The following is a 17227-nucleotide window of genomic DNA, read 5'->3' as shown; positions in this document are numbered from 1 at the left end:
TATACACTTGCTTATTAAAAAAAAGTTAAATTATATTTCAAATTTGGTTCTTTTTTTTTTTTTTTTCCAAACATTTTATGCAAAACTTACCCTCTAAGTTTCACCACTTTTCATTTTAGTTTGGTAAGTTTGCATTTTGTCATTTCAGTCCTTCAAATTTCAATCTTCTTCAATTTAATCTTCCATTAACATTCCAGGCGAAAATGGGTAACTACCCATAAAAAACAAACTATTGAGTTAATAGGATCCGTTTACAAACTATATATTTTTTTAGCAACTCGAGTCTTAAAGACTCGATTTTGGGCCCCTAAATCGAGCGTCTAAGACTCGATTTTCATGCGTTGTTCCTGTCTGATGTGGCATTTTTTCCACGTGGCGTCTACATGAAAATCGAGTTTCTAAGACTCAATTTACATTCAAAACAAAAACAAAAAAACCACAAGGGCAGCAGGAAAACCACAACAACGCGTTCATCAGAAAAGAAAGGAAAAAAAAAAAAAAAAAACCAGAGAAGAATGAGAACATCAGAGAAGAAGAAAAAAAAAAAAAAAAAAAAACCCAGATCGCCCCGCGAAGAGAAGAAGGAAAAAAAAAAAAAAAAAACCAGATCGCACCACGAGCTGGGTCGCGGTGCGACCTGGATCGCCGGCCTGGATCTGTCGCGCGCTGCCTGTGTCGCCATTCCTTCTTCTTCTTCCTCTCTTTCTTTTTTTTTTCTTTCTTTCTGCCTTTTTCTCCGCTGTTTCTGCATTTTGGGTTGCATTTAGTATTTTATTTTTGGGTTGGGTTGGAAATCGAGTCTCTAAGACTCGATTTCCATGTAGACGCCATCTGGACAAACTGCCACATCAGATATGAACAACGCATGAAAATCGAGCCTTAGAGTGTCGATTTAGGGGCTCAAAATCGAGTCTTTAAGACTCGAGTTGCTAAAAAAATATATAGTTTGTAAACGGATCCTATTAACTAAATAGTTTGTTTTTTATGGGTAGTTACCCATTTTCGCCTTCCATTCATATGCCGTTAATCATATTTAATTTTTATTTAATTATTTTATGAAATCAAAAATATTAGACTACTAGTATTAAAGGGCTCCGCTGCTCCAATCAATAGTGCATCCTTTAACCTTTTCCATCAGCATCAGGTCTCTTCACTACCCTTCAAAATCTCAAGAATGGAACCATAGCTGCAAAAAACCAAGGCAAACAACAATTAATAAATGCCGACACCAGATCCTTTAAAACCAATGAAACCTTAATTTTAAGTTTTAAGAGAGCAATCAACCTACACAAACCAACCGGTATTGCTGAATATGTGGAAAACCAAGCAGCGTTCTCTATCATCCTCTTCCTTATTTGAAACCTAGGATACAAGCTCGTTGGCCAACACCGCGATTCGCTGCTCAATTCTTTGGCCTAAATCAAACCACAGCAGCTTGCCGACATCAACGACGAAAGTGAAGGCATGAAAGCCCCTAGAATTGTACCACTCCACGTATTTCTTGAGGTGCTTGGTCTTGGAACCGAGCCAACCCAACAACACCAATGTCACTAGTTGCTCTTTGTCGTTAAAGTATGTTTTGACAACTGAAAAAAGTTGGGTTCTATTTTGTGTTCTTCAGGTGTGGGGATGGAGTATGGACGACATGGGTGGGGGTTAATTTTTGGGTTTTTTTTTTTAATGTTAAATTAACATTTTTTAATTTAAGAAATATATAATTAAAAAAAATTAAATATGGTTAATGGCAAACTTGGATGGATGTTAATGGAAGACTAAATTGAGGAGAATTGAAACTTAGAGGACTGAAATGACAGAATTGAAACTTATAGGATTGAAATGAAAAGTGGTGAAACTTAGAGGGTAAATTTTGTATTTTAGCCTAAAAAAAAGTTAAATTATATGTCAAACTTGGTTCATTTTTTTTTTTCAAACATACATAAGCTTCTTTATGAGGTACTTAATTAATTTTTTTTTAATGTATAATAAACACTAAAATTATTTTTAAAAAAATAGTAAACACCACCACTAAACGTTTTTATCCTTTAACAAATCTATAATAATAATCAATAACTAAATTATAGTTAAAGTTATGTTAATTAAATTAATTAAATAAAGTGATTTTCATATAAATATTTTATATAAACTAGATGATGTCCTGTATGATGCACATATGTTTTTAGTTTTGTTTTCAGAATTTTAATAAGAAGTTATTTTTATGGTTCATGTAAAATACCCATTATTTGTTATAATATTCAAAAATTAATTTTTATTATATTACATATCATCGATTATATTTGATAAGTATATATTATATGTTACTAAATAAGTTAAAAAAAAGTAAATTGTTGCTCAAATATTATATTGTTTCTTTATATTCACCTTTTTTTTTTTTATAAAAAAAAGTTTAATTAGATGATAAGAGATCAATAACTATTTTATTTGTAAAATAGTTGATCAAATCATGAATAATATTCGATAATATAAAATTCGGCAATATAATTTGGAATATATCTAACCAATAAAAAAATATTGACTAGTGTAACATTAACAAAAAGTTACACATGTACTTGATCATGTTCCTATACACACACATATAACCTTAGCTATAGACTACCGCATACCCTTGGTGCCATGGTTACTTCACAAGTATAAGTACTTATGGGGTGTGGGGGGCAAGGGTCGGGGTTCAAGTCTCTAGGAGGGAGCTTCACACACATATACACTTAGATTAAGTTAGAGTAGAAATTCTATCTTGTATCAAAAAAACCTTAGCTATAGTGGTCTAATGTTCTGCCAAGTGTCACATTTCTTGATAATTCTCTTCATTTGGCCCTCTGCATCATCAAACATTCGCATTTATATCAAAGTATTAGTTCATTATCTTGTGTTAATGGGTAGATTCATTATCTTGTGTTTATGGATAGATGCATTTATACTTTGACAAATCCACTCAATAAATTTTTATTGGTGGCAAATTTTGGCAAATCTACTATTGGTGTAAAATATTCTTTTTATGTCCTCCATGATTGCAAATTTTCAAAATGATCTGATCCTAATAACTATATCATCTATAAAATGTTTAAATTTTAAGTTTTTGTACTTTAAAATTATGTTTAAAAAATAGGCTTATGAATTGAATGGTAAATATCATTTGATTGGCACAAAATTTGGCATGTATGTTATAGAAAACATATAATCCAATAGTGGCATTTAAAAAAAAAAAAAAAATTAGGTGGTGTAAGTAATATTGCTTAAGAGTAATGCTAGAGATACAAAATTTTTTACAAAAGTTTTTACAAACTACTAACATGGTGAGTGATTATTGGTAAATAAAAAAGCGATGTTAATGGTGTGCCTAGATGAAAACCAAAAGAAATTGGCCACATCAATAGTTTGTAAAAATGTTGTAAAATAGTTTGTGGCTGTAGCATTACTCTATTACTTAAAGTTACACTAGGTGTGAGGTGATCATGATCCACATACATAGGTTGTAAGATTCAACTATTTATTGGTTCACAGGTTGTATTCAATATAAATGAGAATTATAACTATTTATTCACAAATATATATATATATATATATATATGTATATATTGAGAAACAAACATACACACATACACACATACACAAGGGAGAGGGAAAGGGGTTCTAACACAAAGACATACCACAAACTCCACTCAAAAGTCATGGTAACTTTTAAGAGAGGGTAGAGTAAGTTATACTACAAAAAAAAAAAAGACCATGCACATAAATATTATACTTATTAAATATTGGGAGTTAGAATATAAGCCATTAACTCTTAATTAAAAAATTTGAAACTCCCATACATATAAGGTTCTGCAATGAACTCGGTTGGGCCGATCTGACTTGTTTTTACTTGGCCCATGAGCCTAGTGGGCTATTGACCACTCAACTAGCCGGCTTAGTTCGACACAGCCCAAAAGAGAAAATTTCAATCCATGGCCATCATTGGACAATGCTAACCAAATCAATTTAAGTATCCTAAATCCTAATAGTTATGATATATCAACAAAAAAAATCAGTCCATGACTTATTTCATAGGGCTAGTGGTATACCCATGGTCCTCCTCAATAGCACTAGGCTGAGGCTGTGGGCTATTTGGTGATACATATACATTTGCCAACTCTTTTTAATCCAAATCAATAGCATAATTATAAGAAATTTTACATTTTACTAATTAATTAATAATAAAATCCACCAATAGAAACACAATGTACATTTTTTTTATTAAATTTATTTGGAGAAGAAGTCATTCATATTTCTTTCTTGAAACTTTGGAAGATACGTCAAAATGCAAGTGGTGTTGGATGAAAGATGGAACTTCTTCCTTCCAAATTACCATCTTCGAAAACTTCATCACACACTTAAGTACATATAATAAAGCTAAGCAATACCATGAATTTATTATTTTATTCCAGAGCGTGGTATATTATTATTGTTCATAATTAAGCTACATTTTTAGTTACTTTGTTTTTAGGAAAAAACATTGTTTTGATCTCTACATTTTGGATTCATAGTCAATTTAATCCCCTACATTTTGATAACAGTTAATTTGGTCTCTGTTATTTTCAACTTGTAATCAATTTGATCCATACCATTAACTCACTCATGGAAACTGCCTACATGGCAAACGGTGTACTTAGTTGGCACACTTGAGGCTGACATGGCTACTAAAATTACAATAAAAAATGCCATATCAGTATCTAAATAAAATAATAATAATTCATCAATTTTTTTTTTATTTAAAAAAAAGGAAAAAAACCAGATGATATTGAACACGAACCCACATCTCCATAAATTAAAATCAAAATCCAGCAAACTCAAATCCAATTCTAATCAATCTCAACAAATTCCAATCAACTTTAATCAAACCCAAATCAACTTCCACAATTCTCGGTTCTTCAGTTCCTTGCCTATATCAACAAAACCCATTGACAACAAACTCATCAAACTAGCAACCTGTGTCCCATTCTTCGAACCTAGTGATTTCAGATATGGCATCGTGTTCAAGATCAGATGGGTTCATGATAGAACCATTCCTTATTTGAGAGAGAGAGAGAGAGAGAGAGCTTGTTTACTATCGGGGGCGATTTTTTGCGCGTAGCCACGTGTCTCCTATTGGAAGTGTAACTTGGCTAAGCCACGGATTTGTTTTAGGGAGTCCTACCCGAAACTTGACATTGGGCCGCATAGACCGATGGCTTTCGGTATATTTTTAATCTTACAAAATAGATGAAACCCAAAGTCTTAGAATCATGATAATGGTTGAAATAAATAAATAATATACTTAGCGTGATAGCTTTGATTAAATGGGGAGTTGATATGTTATTATTATGTTTATTAAGTGATGTCCAATATTAGAAAATAATTAATTAGGTATCAAATGTCCAATAATGGGGTGAGTCCAATAGTCCATATCCAGTCCCAGTTCATGGTTTATGTTCAACATAATAAGCTATGTTCGGCCATGTCCAAATAATATATGTCCGATGGTAGTTCATTTCCAAAAAATATGTGTCCAATGGTGGTTCATGTCCAAATAATATATGTGCGATGGTGGTAGATCGATTTATTAATATGTATGTTCATTAATGAAGTACTAGTGAGATCATGTTCATTAAATAGTGAGATGATATTAAAATAACTTGCATCCAGTGGTAAAATAATAATGAGTTAACATATACTTAATAATGTAATTTCAATGATGAAGAAAGTATTGACTTATCTATTGATTTATTAATATATATGTTCATTAATGAAGTATTAGTGTGATCATGTTTATTAAATAGTGAGATGATATTAAAATAACTTGCATCCAGCTGTAAAATAATAATGAATTAACATGTACTTAATAATGTAATCTTGAAAATAGAGAAAGATTGACTTATCTTCACAATTTGTAGCTCCAGCCGTAGAACAGCAGTGGACTTATGACGTTTCAGTAGCGTGATAAAATGAATCCAGCGGTACAATATGATATTATGAGTCATTCGATGGTGACTTCATGATTGAAGGGGAAAAATGGGTGCAATTAGAGGGAGAGAGAATATGTCTAGACGTGTGCATAGGTTGGTTAAGTTCATCCTCTTTATCGTGCATCTAAATAATTTTCTCTATGTAATGCTCTTTTAGTTTTTTAGTCAAGTATGAGTGATATTGCCTTCCATAAGAAGGGTTTTTAATTTTATAAGTTTTTGCCTTTCAAAAGAAGGGCTTTTAGCATTATAAATATATGTCTTCCATAAGAAAGGGCTTTTAATTTTATAAGTTTTTGCCTTTCATAAGAAGGGCTTTTAGTATTATAAATATATATCTTCCATAAGAAAGGGCTTTTAGTAATAAGTTCTTGGAAGAGTGTTTGATATGTTTTAAGATGTGTGGAGATGATAAGAAATATATATATATATATATATATATATTTTTTTTTTGTGAGACATGGTGTTTGTAATACGTATAAGAATTATATGTAGATACTTTGTTGGACATGGATCTTGTATATGTATACTTTGTGAGACATGGAGTTTAAAGATATATGAGAAGTATGTATGGGTATTTTGTGAGGAATGTTTTTGTAAAATATATGGAAGTGTGAGATAGATAATATGAAGGTTAATTATAGTAAATACGTGAGATTAAAACTGCTGCTAGAGTAGTTTTTATGTTATGTCCTAGGTTATGTTGCTTTCTAAGAAGGGAGATTTTGTATGAGAAATAAAGAATGAGATGGAGATGTGTTTTTGGGTAGCAAAATGATGAAGTTTCAGAATATTAAAGTGTGAGAGAGATGGATAGTGTGTAATGGTGTGGTGTAATAGGTGTAATGTAATGGTGTTATATAAGAAGAGATATCTTTGTAAGGGAGATGGAGAAGTATGGAGGAGTTTAGAGATATATGCAGCAAAGTGAAGTTTCAGAATATTGGGGATGAGAGAGGGGATCCTCACTGGTGTGTGGCTTGGTCCTCTTTATATAGAGCCAAGCATGTAACTAGATTAGAACTAGTTGAAGGGAAATTTAGCAAATAAGGAAACGTCTTTGACAAAGTAAGTGGTTTCATTAGTGGGATTTTGTTTTTTAGCCAAAAGAAGCAAAGTTAGAGACTTAAAGGTGTTGTCATAGCTGTTAGCTATCAAATGATGCCATATGAAATGAGATCTTTTGCTTGGAGGGAAAATATTTGGCATTAAATTTATGGTTTGGCTAAAAATGTTAAGATAATCTTTATGAGATCCTTCTATTTTTGGTACCACAGCTGGAGCCATTGTAGAATGTGCTGGAGCTGTTGCAGCTTCTGCTGGAGCTGTTGTTGGTATTTTTGGCTAAGTTTCTTCTTTTGGAAAATTATATGCTTAGTTCATATATAATTTTGGTAAGTAATAGACTAGTTGGTTGATATTTGATGAAGTTTTAGGGATGTAATTATGGTCTTTTTATATTTTAACCAAATCTTGGAGAGTAAGGAGAGCATTTTAATGCTAGAAATGAGATATTAATATATATTTAGCCATGTGCTTGGAATTGATTTAGATGATAATAATATAATCTACATGAAATACTATAATTACATTTTTAAATTTATATTATATGATGAACATTAATTTTTATGTAAAGTGCTTGGAGAGTTTTATCATTTTAAGTGTTATGTGATATGAAAGGCTTACCAAATGTTACCTATTGCACATTGACCCGTCAAAATTCAGGGAATTGGGGAAGACATGCCAAGCAACATGCTTTTCTTTATCAACTTTGAACCACTGAAACTTTACTGAACATACTTCTTGGCCCTCCAAACCACGACTCCCAAAATTCCCTCGATGAGACTCATGAGCTTGGATCATGAGTAAAAAATAAGATGATGTGCTATGAGCTTGAACCATGGGCTTTGGCGCTTTTTGTGTAAATATGGGCTCTTTTGGGCTTTAAGAGAGGTTTTCCCAAAATCCATGCTAATGTTGATGTGGTACGGGTCGCCAATGGAATGAAGCTATGTGGTGTGAAAAATTTGTCCTCAACATTCAGCCCCCCGAGTGCATGGGCTTGCTTTGCAAGGGCGTGCACGAGTGAAGATGTTTCTTGAAGGCTTTGTGAATGAGCGAATATAATGTTGTTGGCTGCTAGAGATGATGGCTGATAGTACTGTTAGAGTAGTAAAATAGGCATTGTTGGACATGTGGGCTGCATTGGCTATCTCATAGGTACAACGATAATAGATTGATGTAGCTGAAACTTCCATAGATGGAGTAGTAGCTTCATTGAACTTAAAAAGCTTCATTTTCTTTTTGGTAGATTGATTGATCTTTATCTAGATCCATGTGTAGCTTTCTTGAATGAGCTACTGTAATAGTGAAAGACCAAGCCCCTAAGTGTAATATCACCGCAACTTTGGTGATGTATGAGATTTTAAAGATTCTAGCGGGGTGATGGATATGATTATCATGACTTCGAATATGTGTGGGGGCTGCCACGGCTTGATATAATAGGACTCCAACATAAATCTTTGTTGATAAATAGAGCTTTATTTGGTGCTTGTAACTTTGTGATGAATGCCAATTAAAATGTTCTTGAAAGAGATTGGCCATTGCTGGACCAATAGAGTTTTGTAGTGGAAGTGTCTCTATTGACATATTTAATACTTTTTTGATCAATACCCAATTGTAGCCCCCAGAAATGTAACCATTGAATCAATGAATCAAGCCCTCAAGTGTGTAGAGGCATTGGATAAGCATAGATGCGTGATGTGAGAAGCACCTTGACAAGTTTAACAGTGGAATCTTGGCACTTTGATGTTTGAAACAGCTCTAACACTTGTGGTAATGATCTTGTATAATGATGTTTTGCTTGAATATGCTTGATTAGTAGAAGTCTAACTGCTAGAGGTGCTGTATAGACTGCAATACTGTTGGTATTCTGAACATGAGCAGCTAGAGTTCTGATTTGGATGTAACCACTAGATTCCTTTGTGAACTAGGACATGGCGTACCCAGCAGTTGAGATGATCAATTTTTGTAGCAAAGAGATAGTTGAGACCTTCCAGCCATAAGGAGCTTGTTTTGTTTGTCTAGGCAGGCTGCTGGATATGTGTTCAGTTACTGCTGGAGTAATCTTTTCTTGATTTGAATAAATGGTTCCTCATTCCTTGGCGGTTTTGTGACTTGCTGAATGTATTAATGGTTGTCGAGTAGATGATGATAATTGAGAGCATCGGATCTCCATCTCTTTGTTGGAAGCTCTTAGGAAGGTATGGTTGGTATGAGTTCCAGTGGTAAAATAGTATGAGCTAGATTTGCTGCAGGTATCACTGCTGAACCGCTAGCTATTTCTTCTTAACTGCACGAGCTTTGTTAATTAATTTGCCATGGGTTTGAACCATGGGTTTTGATTATGAGATTGAATTCCATTGATAAAATAACTTTGCCATAGACTTGAATCGTGGGCTTTTCAAAATATTGCCAAGTTGTATTGGGCTTGGGCTTTGATGAATAATTTGCCACGGGGTTTTGATAAGATATTGCCGAGAATTACCTACAAAAACTTGTATTTGTGAAGTGATTATCACACCAAGGGTGTACGGTGGTATTTTATATATCTAATAGATGCTAATGGTGCACAACAGAGAATTAGTTTGAAGACATGAACTTAGAAGAGAGGAAAAATAGGTGAAACAATACTTTCAATATTTATGAATCACAAATACAACAGAATGAGGAAAATAAAGAAAATGGTGGAGAGAGAGAGAGAGAGAGAGAGAGAGAGAGAGAGAGAGAGCATTGTGTTGCTACTCATATGGAATATATACACTTAAGCTACTACTTCAGATGGTTTTAACTTTTAATTGTTGCTCATGGGCCTCAATAGTATTAGGCCCAGTTGTGGGTCATGGTTATTTGTTGATGCATATAAATTTACCAACCCTTTTTATTTTAAATGAATTGCATAATTATAAGACATTTTATATTTTATTTATTAATTAATATTATAATGCATCGGTAGAAACACATCACACACTTTTATTTTAATTTTAATTTTTTTTTTTAATAAAGAGAAGTCATTCATATTTATTGCTTTAAAATTAGGAAGATACATCAAGATGCAACTGGTGTTGTATCACAATCTACCATCTCCAAAAACTTCATTACACACTTAAGTACATATAAAGATAAGCAATACCACAAATTTATTATTTTATTCCAGAACGTGGTATATTATTGTTCATAATCAAGCTGCATTTTCAGTAGCTTTGTTTTTTATGAGATAATTTTTGGCGACTTCTGCAATTTTTGCTACTAGGTCATTATTGGCATACGAGGTATTTGCAACAGCCTCTTCCTTGACATCATACTCAATTGTACTTTTGATTATGCATGAATCATTGTTCTTCTCTATGATTTCGAAGTGAACACGAAAAATAGTAAAGCCTAAATCATGATATCCTCCTTCAATCACCTTTAGCTCTTTCATGCATTTCTCATTGTCAAGCTTTGTGAACTTCTCTTTGTGCACAATAAACCCATGTGAGCCTAATTCAATGAAAAGGAAGTTTAATTTTTTTTTTTTTGATGGGAAAAAGGAAGTTTAATTAATAATAATAATAAAAAAGAGATGGAAGCAACTATTCAAATTGAAACTTTAAAGAAAACATAGTAGCTAGTACGTGTGTAATAAAATTTTCCATAATGGAATTAGCAGCATTGACACTGCCTATTTGTAAAGAAGATCGCTTACTAAAAACTTTTATATATATACTTGATGGGACTGACGAACTCAATTTACCTGGACGATCTCATCAAATACACTTGTCCACTTCGGTGCGACACGGACGAGGACAGAGAAACCATTAATGGGAGCATTCAATCCCTTGAGCAGTTACCAAACAGTTGTCTGACCGTTGGAACCTCATCAGAACCCATATTCATGAGTCTTGAGGCGTTACAAAGAAGGCACTAAAGCCACAATCAAGGCCCCTAACGGCTAAGGACCACAAAGCTGTATATATACACTTCAAACAACTACAAACCAGGTACATAGATACACACATCCAAAAGTACTCATAAGTAAATCTGATATTCTTTGTATTCTTCAAAAAGCTTTCTAATACTGACTTTGGCATCGGAGACGTTGTGGCAAACACCACACCCATGACCACCTTGAGGGAGCAATCTTACTGTATTCACAGGGTCCCAGATGAAGACCCAGCTTCATCTGAACGCACTCATAAGGACTGACAATTTTGGCATCATCAATACTAGCTACACACTTCATGTGTGTGTATATATATAATTATTTAAAAAAAAAAATTAAAACATTGACAAGCTTGTAACGTGGCATAAATGTTTTCTTGAGAATAGTCCCACTCACTCCATCGCCTTCTAAGACCTCAATTTTCTCAAAGGCCCTTCCATCTTCTACAAGAAGTTTTGATATCCCAAGCGTGCCATAAATCTCCCATGCTTCACTAGCTGGCATGTTTACCTCCAGCTCGTGTGAGAGTTGCCCAAACATCTTCTTTATTTATTTATTTATTTATTTTATGTTCTCTTGCTTCAGAACACTAAGGGTCTGTTTGGGAACCGCTTATTTTGCTGAAACTGAAAACTTTTTGCTGAAAGTACTATAGATAAATGTAAAAGTTAGTTGAAATAGTATAGTAAATTTCATGAATAGTACTGATGATCCCGATTATCCCTTCATCTATAAGCCAACACAATGACGATCACATAAATCATCCAGCCCGTGATCGTCATCATACGAGAGCAGACTCGTCCTCCCTTATTCCGTTAATGAAGCGTTACGAAGCAATAATTAACTTCTATACCGTTGGGGAGAATAACCCGCCATCAATGTTCTGTGGAAGCGTTACTGACGCCAGAGTAAAATCACCATTAAAGCAACCCCAACGGCTAGAACGAAGAGGAAAACACTTGTATAAATACCTACCCATAGGTCCAAAAGAAGGTACACACAAACATTAAAAATACACTACGTTTGTCATTTTTGTTGTTCTAGCCATTCTAACTTTGGCATCGGAGACCTTGTGACAGGCGCCACACCGGTGACCTTACTTTGACTTCAACTTGTCTCAGGATCAAGATTATCTGTGGACAACTCTAGTCTGGACGAACACCTCTACAGACGATTCAGGCATCATCAAGTACCAAAAAGTGCAGTGAGACCTATGAATAGTAGGAAAAATAAGTTAAATAATAAAATAAGTTGGCAAAATTCATTTATCCAAACGCACACTAATAATATATGCTGGAATGTTCTTGACTTCTTTACTTGTGATATATAGTGCCCGTTTGGGTAGACTTTAAGGGGGCCAAAACACGCGTTTTCTAGCCTAAAACTCAAAACGCGTGTTTGGTAAATTTTTTCAAAAGTGCGTTATACAAAAGTGCATTTTTCAGCTCAAAGCATTTCCATGTTTTGGCACAGTAGCTTTGAGCTGCAGTTGCAAAACGTACAAACGCGTTTTCTCAAAACAAAAATATTACCGTTTGTGGGTTTCTCTTTTTCCTAAATTTTCCATAGTTTTTTTTTTTTTTTTTTTTGCTCCTCTATGCTACTGTGCTGCGGCATCTCATCATCTTCTTCTTCTTCTTTTTCTGTGCTGCTTCTTCCTCTTCTCTTCTCTATTTTATTTATTTATTTACATCTTACATATCTAATCTCAAAAAAACCTTTTGAATTCGGTAGAGTTTTTGATAAATGGAACATATGGAGTAGAGAGAGAGAGAGAGCTCAGACTTGTGTGTGCATGGAGGGGGGGGGGTTCATTTGGAGGAAAGTAAAAGAAAAGGAAGATAAGAAGATGAGGACAAAGTGAACGAGTGGATGAGAAAAAAGTGAAAGAAAAAAAAAAGATTTTGGGTTTGGGTAAAGCAACGTGGAAGAAAATATAGAGAGTAAGAACACAAATTATTTCACAATTTCTTTTTCACAATTGTGATGTTATAGAGTATGTGGTGGAGAAAAAATTGTGGGTACATGTATAATCCTAGAACAACTCATTTAAAAGATAAGTGTTAATAAAATTTTATTTTACAAAGATTAATTTTAAATTAGTATTGTGAAAATATTGTGACATTTTATTATATCTCTAAACTTTTTAAATTAGTACTATTTTTCTTTAAAAAAAAATGGTACTATTGACAGAATATTTTAATAACAATTTCATAATAAAGTTTACATAGTAAGTTGTTATTAGTTCTCATCTAGACCTACTAGTGACATTTTTTTTTTCCTACCATTAACAACTTGTTATATAGACTTTATTGTGAAATTTTTGTGAAAATATTGTGTCCATAACTTGCATTAAGAGAGATAATTAAAACAAAGAATTCTCTTTATATAGATATTGTCCTTTTTGGTAATTTATCTCTCAAACTGTCACTTTTATAAATGCTAGTCAAACACCCTACTTTTTCAAAAAGCACTTTTTAACAGTTTTTACTAAACACTCAACTTTTATAAAAAACCCAATTCATACCGCACTTTTTTAAACCCCGTTTTTTCAAAAAGCATAATATCAAAAAGCTGAATCAAACTCACCCATACTCTAAATTTATATATCTCGTAAAGTCTTTTATGATTGGGTGCATTGCGCACAACGTACGTTCCAGCCGACACTTGATGTAATAAACTAATAATAGCTTATATATATTGAACTTGTCCCTCGTCTTCTTATTTCCCCTTACAGAGCTGTCCCCTTGGAAGCATTGTCCCTCTTGCAACCAATGTCCCTCGTCTTCTCAGGCCACGAAGTCAGCATTTGGTTTAATGCAAAGCCAACCAAAGTGTGTCCTACACAGTTACGTACACGCTGGAGAAAAAGAATTGAAGAAGAGTTGAAAGAATATCTTAGAGATTGAGAGCTCCACAAAAGCCATTCGGCCATTGTGTGACGGAAATACACAGTGATAGACAGCTCTACAACCACAGAATGTTTTTTTTTTTTTGACAAACTACAACCACAGAATGTTAGTTTTTAAAAGAAGATATTAATTATTACTGGGTTTTGTGGTGAAAGGCATGTGGTCTGTCTGGATTTGCTGTTTTCACTTACTCATAATTCAAAACTCAAAACTCATTATTCATCACTTAAAATGGGTGGATCCCACGCATGAGAAGCTTGTTTGGATGTGTTTTTATTTTTTGTTTCCATCACTTAAAACTCATTAAATTGAGTTATGAGTTTGTGAGAATGAAAAAAAAATGGTGTTTTTAATTTATGAAAATAGAGTTATGGTGCCAAATTCGTAAATTCCCTCGTATAATTAACGGGCCTCATGGACAGAGTCTTGTCACCCCCCCCCCCCCCCTCGGCGCTCTCTTCACTTTTCAGACCAAACCTATTTCAACTATACTCTTTCCTTTACTTTTCAACCTTAACAGAGTCGGGGTATAAGTTAGGGATTTTTAAGTGATAAAAAATAAGTTATAGGGTGATGAGTTTCGGGTGATGAGTGATGGGATATCACTTACTCACCATCCAAACAAGCCCTTATATTCTAATAGTATTCTAACAATCCCTTTAAACTCATGTTAGGTAAAGTGATATCAACTTGAAGTACAAAAAACGTCCACCTAGAAGAGTTCTAATAGTATTCCAACGCAAGACACCAGCAACGTTTTACAAGATTAGAGCATTAACATAGGTAAAGCTATAACATAAAAAAGTAAAGCCAAACTTAAGATATCTTCCCTCATCAATCACCTCTACTTGTTTCATGCGTTTCTCATTGTTATGCTTTGTGAACTTCTCTACATGCTCAGAAATCCCAGGTGTACCTAATTCAATGAAAAGAAAGTACTTGAATGAAAGAAAGATGAAGTAATGATTAAAATTCAAACTTTAAAGAAATATTATTATGATTTTTAAATAGAGTTTGTAGTGTGCCTTATATTAGAATCATATTCTCTCTTCCTTGTGCATGCACATGTGTTTCTAAAATAATGAAAGTCTCCAAATCAACTGTGGAGACTATTTCGAGTAATAGCATATTTACATGCTTATATATGAAAAATTATTAATGTGGTATAAATTTTACTAAAAAGCAGTTTATAAATTGATGTAGATTAGCGTTACTTTAATAATATAATAATTAAATATTCAAATAGTTTTTTTGTTTTTTATGATTGATGATACATTTTCTTTTTGATACAATGATTGATGATATTAATTTATAAAATTTGTAGCATTCCTAACATATTAAAATAGACCATCACTAATATAAAAAAGACAAAAGAACTTATAAAAAAAAAAAGACAGAAGAAAACAAATACGCTCTAACTACTAGTTAAATTCAAAACTACCATCTCCTAAACAAAGAAGCCATTCATCTTTATTGCTTTAAAATTAGGAAGATACATCAAGATGCAACTGGTGTTGGATGAAAGATGGAATTTCTTCCATCCAAACTACCATCTCCTAAATACATTATTTATATCTATCATCTTTGAAAACTTCATCACACACTTAAGTACATATAAAGATAAGAAATACCACGAATTTGTTATTTTATTCCATAACATGGTATATTATTGTTCATAATCACTCTGCATTTTTAGTAGCTTTGTTTTTGATGAGATAATTTTTGGCGGTTTCTCCAATTTTTGCTACTAGGTCAGTAGTGACGTACGAGGTATTTGCAATAGCTTCTTCCTTGATATCATACTCAATTGTGCTTTTGATTATGCATGAATCATTGTCCTTCTCTATGATTTCAAAGCGAACACGAAAAAGAGTAAGGCCTAAATCAAGATATCCTCCTTCCAGCACCTCTAGTTCTTTCATGCGTTTCTCATTGTCATACTTTGTGAACTTCTCTCTTTGCACAGAAAACCCATGTGAGCCTAATTCATTAGAAAGGAAGTTTAATTAATGAAAAAAAAAATGGAAGTAACTATTCAAATTGAAACTTTAAAGAGAACATAGAAGCAAATAAAGCAGTCATTCATTTCTGACTAAAGAGAGGGGGGAGCTATTTCTCCAAAGTCAATTCTTAGATTGATTGGTATCATTCTTCTCAAAAAAAAAGAAAAAGAAAAAGATTGCTTGGTATCATTGGTTGGGTTCAAGATTACTTCTATGTTTATCAGTTTGTATTGCTTTATCAATTATCATACCTGGTGTATATGTTTTCTTCAGAATAGTCCCAATCCCTCCATCACCTTCTATGACCTCAATCTTCTCAACGATACTTCCATCTTCTACAAGAAGTTTGGCTAACCCAAGCCTGCCATAAAGCTCCCATGCTTCACTAGCGGGCACATTTACCTCCAGCTCGTGTGAGAGTTGCCCAGACATCTTTTTTTAAATGCACTTGCAGAAGCAAATATGTTGGGATGTGTTAGGCATGTTCTTTCCTTGTGATATATATAGGCTCCAAATTTGTGTGAAGATTAGTAAAGTGTCTTATCATCGAATAGGGTTCGAATATTGCCTACACCAAAAATTGATTGGTGTCTTAGCCTAATGATAAGAGCAATCATTATGGAATATAATGGACTTCATATGTTGAAATTCTAACCTATTTATTAAAAAGTTTATGTTTGGACTAAAGAAAAGAGGGTGAAAATTTAGGTACAGTACATTAAATGTTGTACATTAGGTTTCTCATTTGAATGAACACTTGGTCGTTACTTTTACATTTAATTTTCTTTGAAAGGAAGAACACTATTTGGATGTAGCCCAACCAGGTTGTACTCATCAAGCCTTTATTAAAAAAATTTTACCTTAATATTTTTATGATTTGTTTTCTATGTAGGTTTGTATACCAAGTAGTGGTGGCTACAAGATTTTTTGTCCAAGGGGGTCAATAAGAAATATAAATTATATAAAATCTAAAATCAAGAGAAATTGAATATATCGACCTCACAAAATGAGATATTTTCTCGTTGCCTCGGTCCGAAGGAAGATTGTTCATGTCAACAAGACTATGCTTAGAAGATGAATTTTGAGTAGGAGATGAATCTTGCAGTCTGCATGATTTCCTTATTATGAATATATTCATAGTACCAGTAAAAGAATAAATGATAAACTATAAGTTGATTTAACATTTTTTTTCTTCTAATACAATAAACATATTAATTATTGTTGTTAAATAAAACTTTAATTATTATTACTTAGAATATTTTAATTTATTAGTTTATGTCTTTTAGTCTTTACCGTTCTTTTATTGAACTCAAAAGACATTTTAAGCCTAAA

At 33.0% G+C, this 17227-nt stretch overlaps 2 protein-coding genes across 2 annotated transcripts; both read right to left on the bottom strand.

Moving 5' to 3' along the window:
* Positions 1-10236: 10236 nt before the first annotated feature.
* Positions 10237-11484, bottom strand: LOC115961415 (S-norcoclaurine synthase 1-like). Its single transcript, XM_031080401.1, has 3 exons — positions 11377-11484; positions 11121-11220; positions 10237-10538 (listed from the first exon to the last, which is right to left on the bottom strand). Exons 1-3 carry the CDS (start codon positions 11482-11484, stop codon positions 10237-10239), a joined length of 510 nt encoding a protein of 169 aa, XP_030936261.1.
* Positions 11485-15340: 3856 nt separating this feature from the next.
* On the bottom strand, positions 15341-16369 carry LOC115960765 (S-norcoclaurine synthase-like). Its single transcript, XM_031079755.1, has 2 exons — positions 16147-16369; positions 15341-15873 (listed from the first exon to the last, which is right to left on the bottom strand). The coding sequence occupies exons 1-2, from the start codon at positions 16325-16327 to the stop codon at positions 15572-15574; spliced, it is 483 nt and encodes a 160-aa protein (XP_030935615.1). The 5' UTR covers positions 16328-16369; the 3' UTR covers positions 15341-15571.
* Between the last annotated feature and the right edge of the window lie 858 nt (positions 16370-17227).

This window comes from Quercus lobata, chromosome 9 (assembly GCF_001633185.2).
Source record: "Quercus lobata isolate SW786 chromosome 9, ValleyOak3.0 Primary Assembly, whole genome shotgun sequence".
In the NCBI taxonomy this organism is placed as follows: domain Eukaryota; kingdom Viridiplantae; phylum Streptophyta; class Magnoliopsida; order Fagales; family Fagaceae; genus Quercus; species Quercus lobata.
This window is presented reverse-complemented; position numbering and strand designations above follow the sequence as displayed.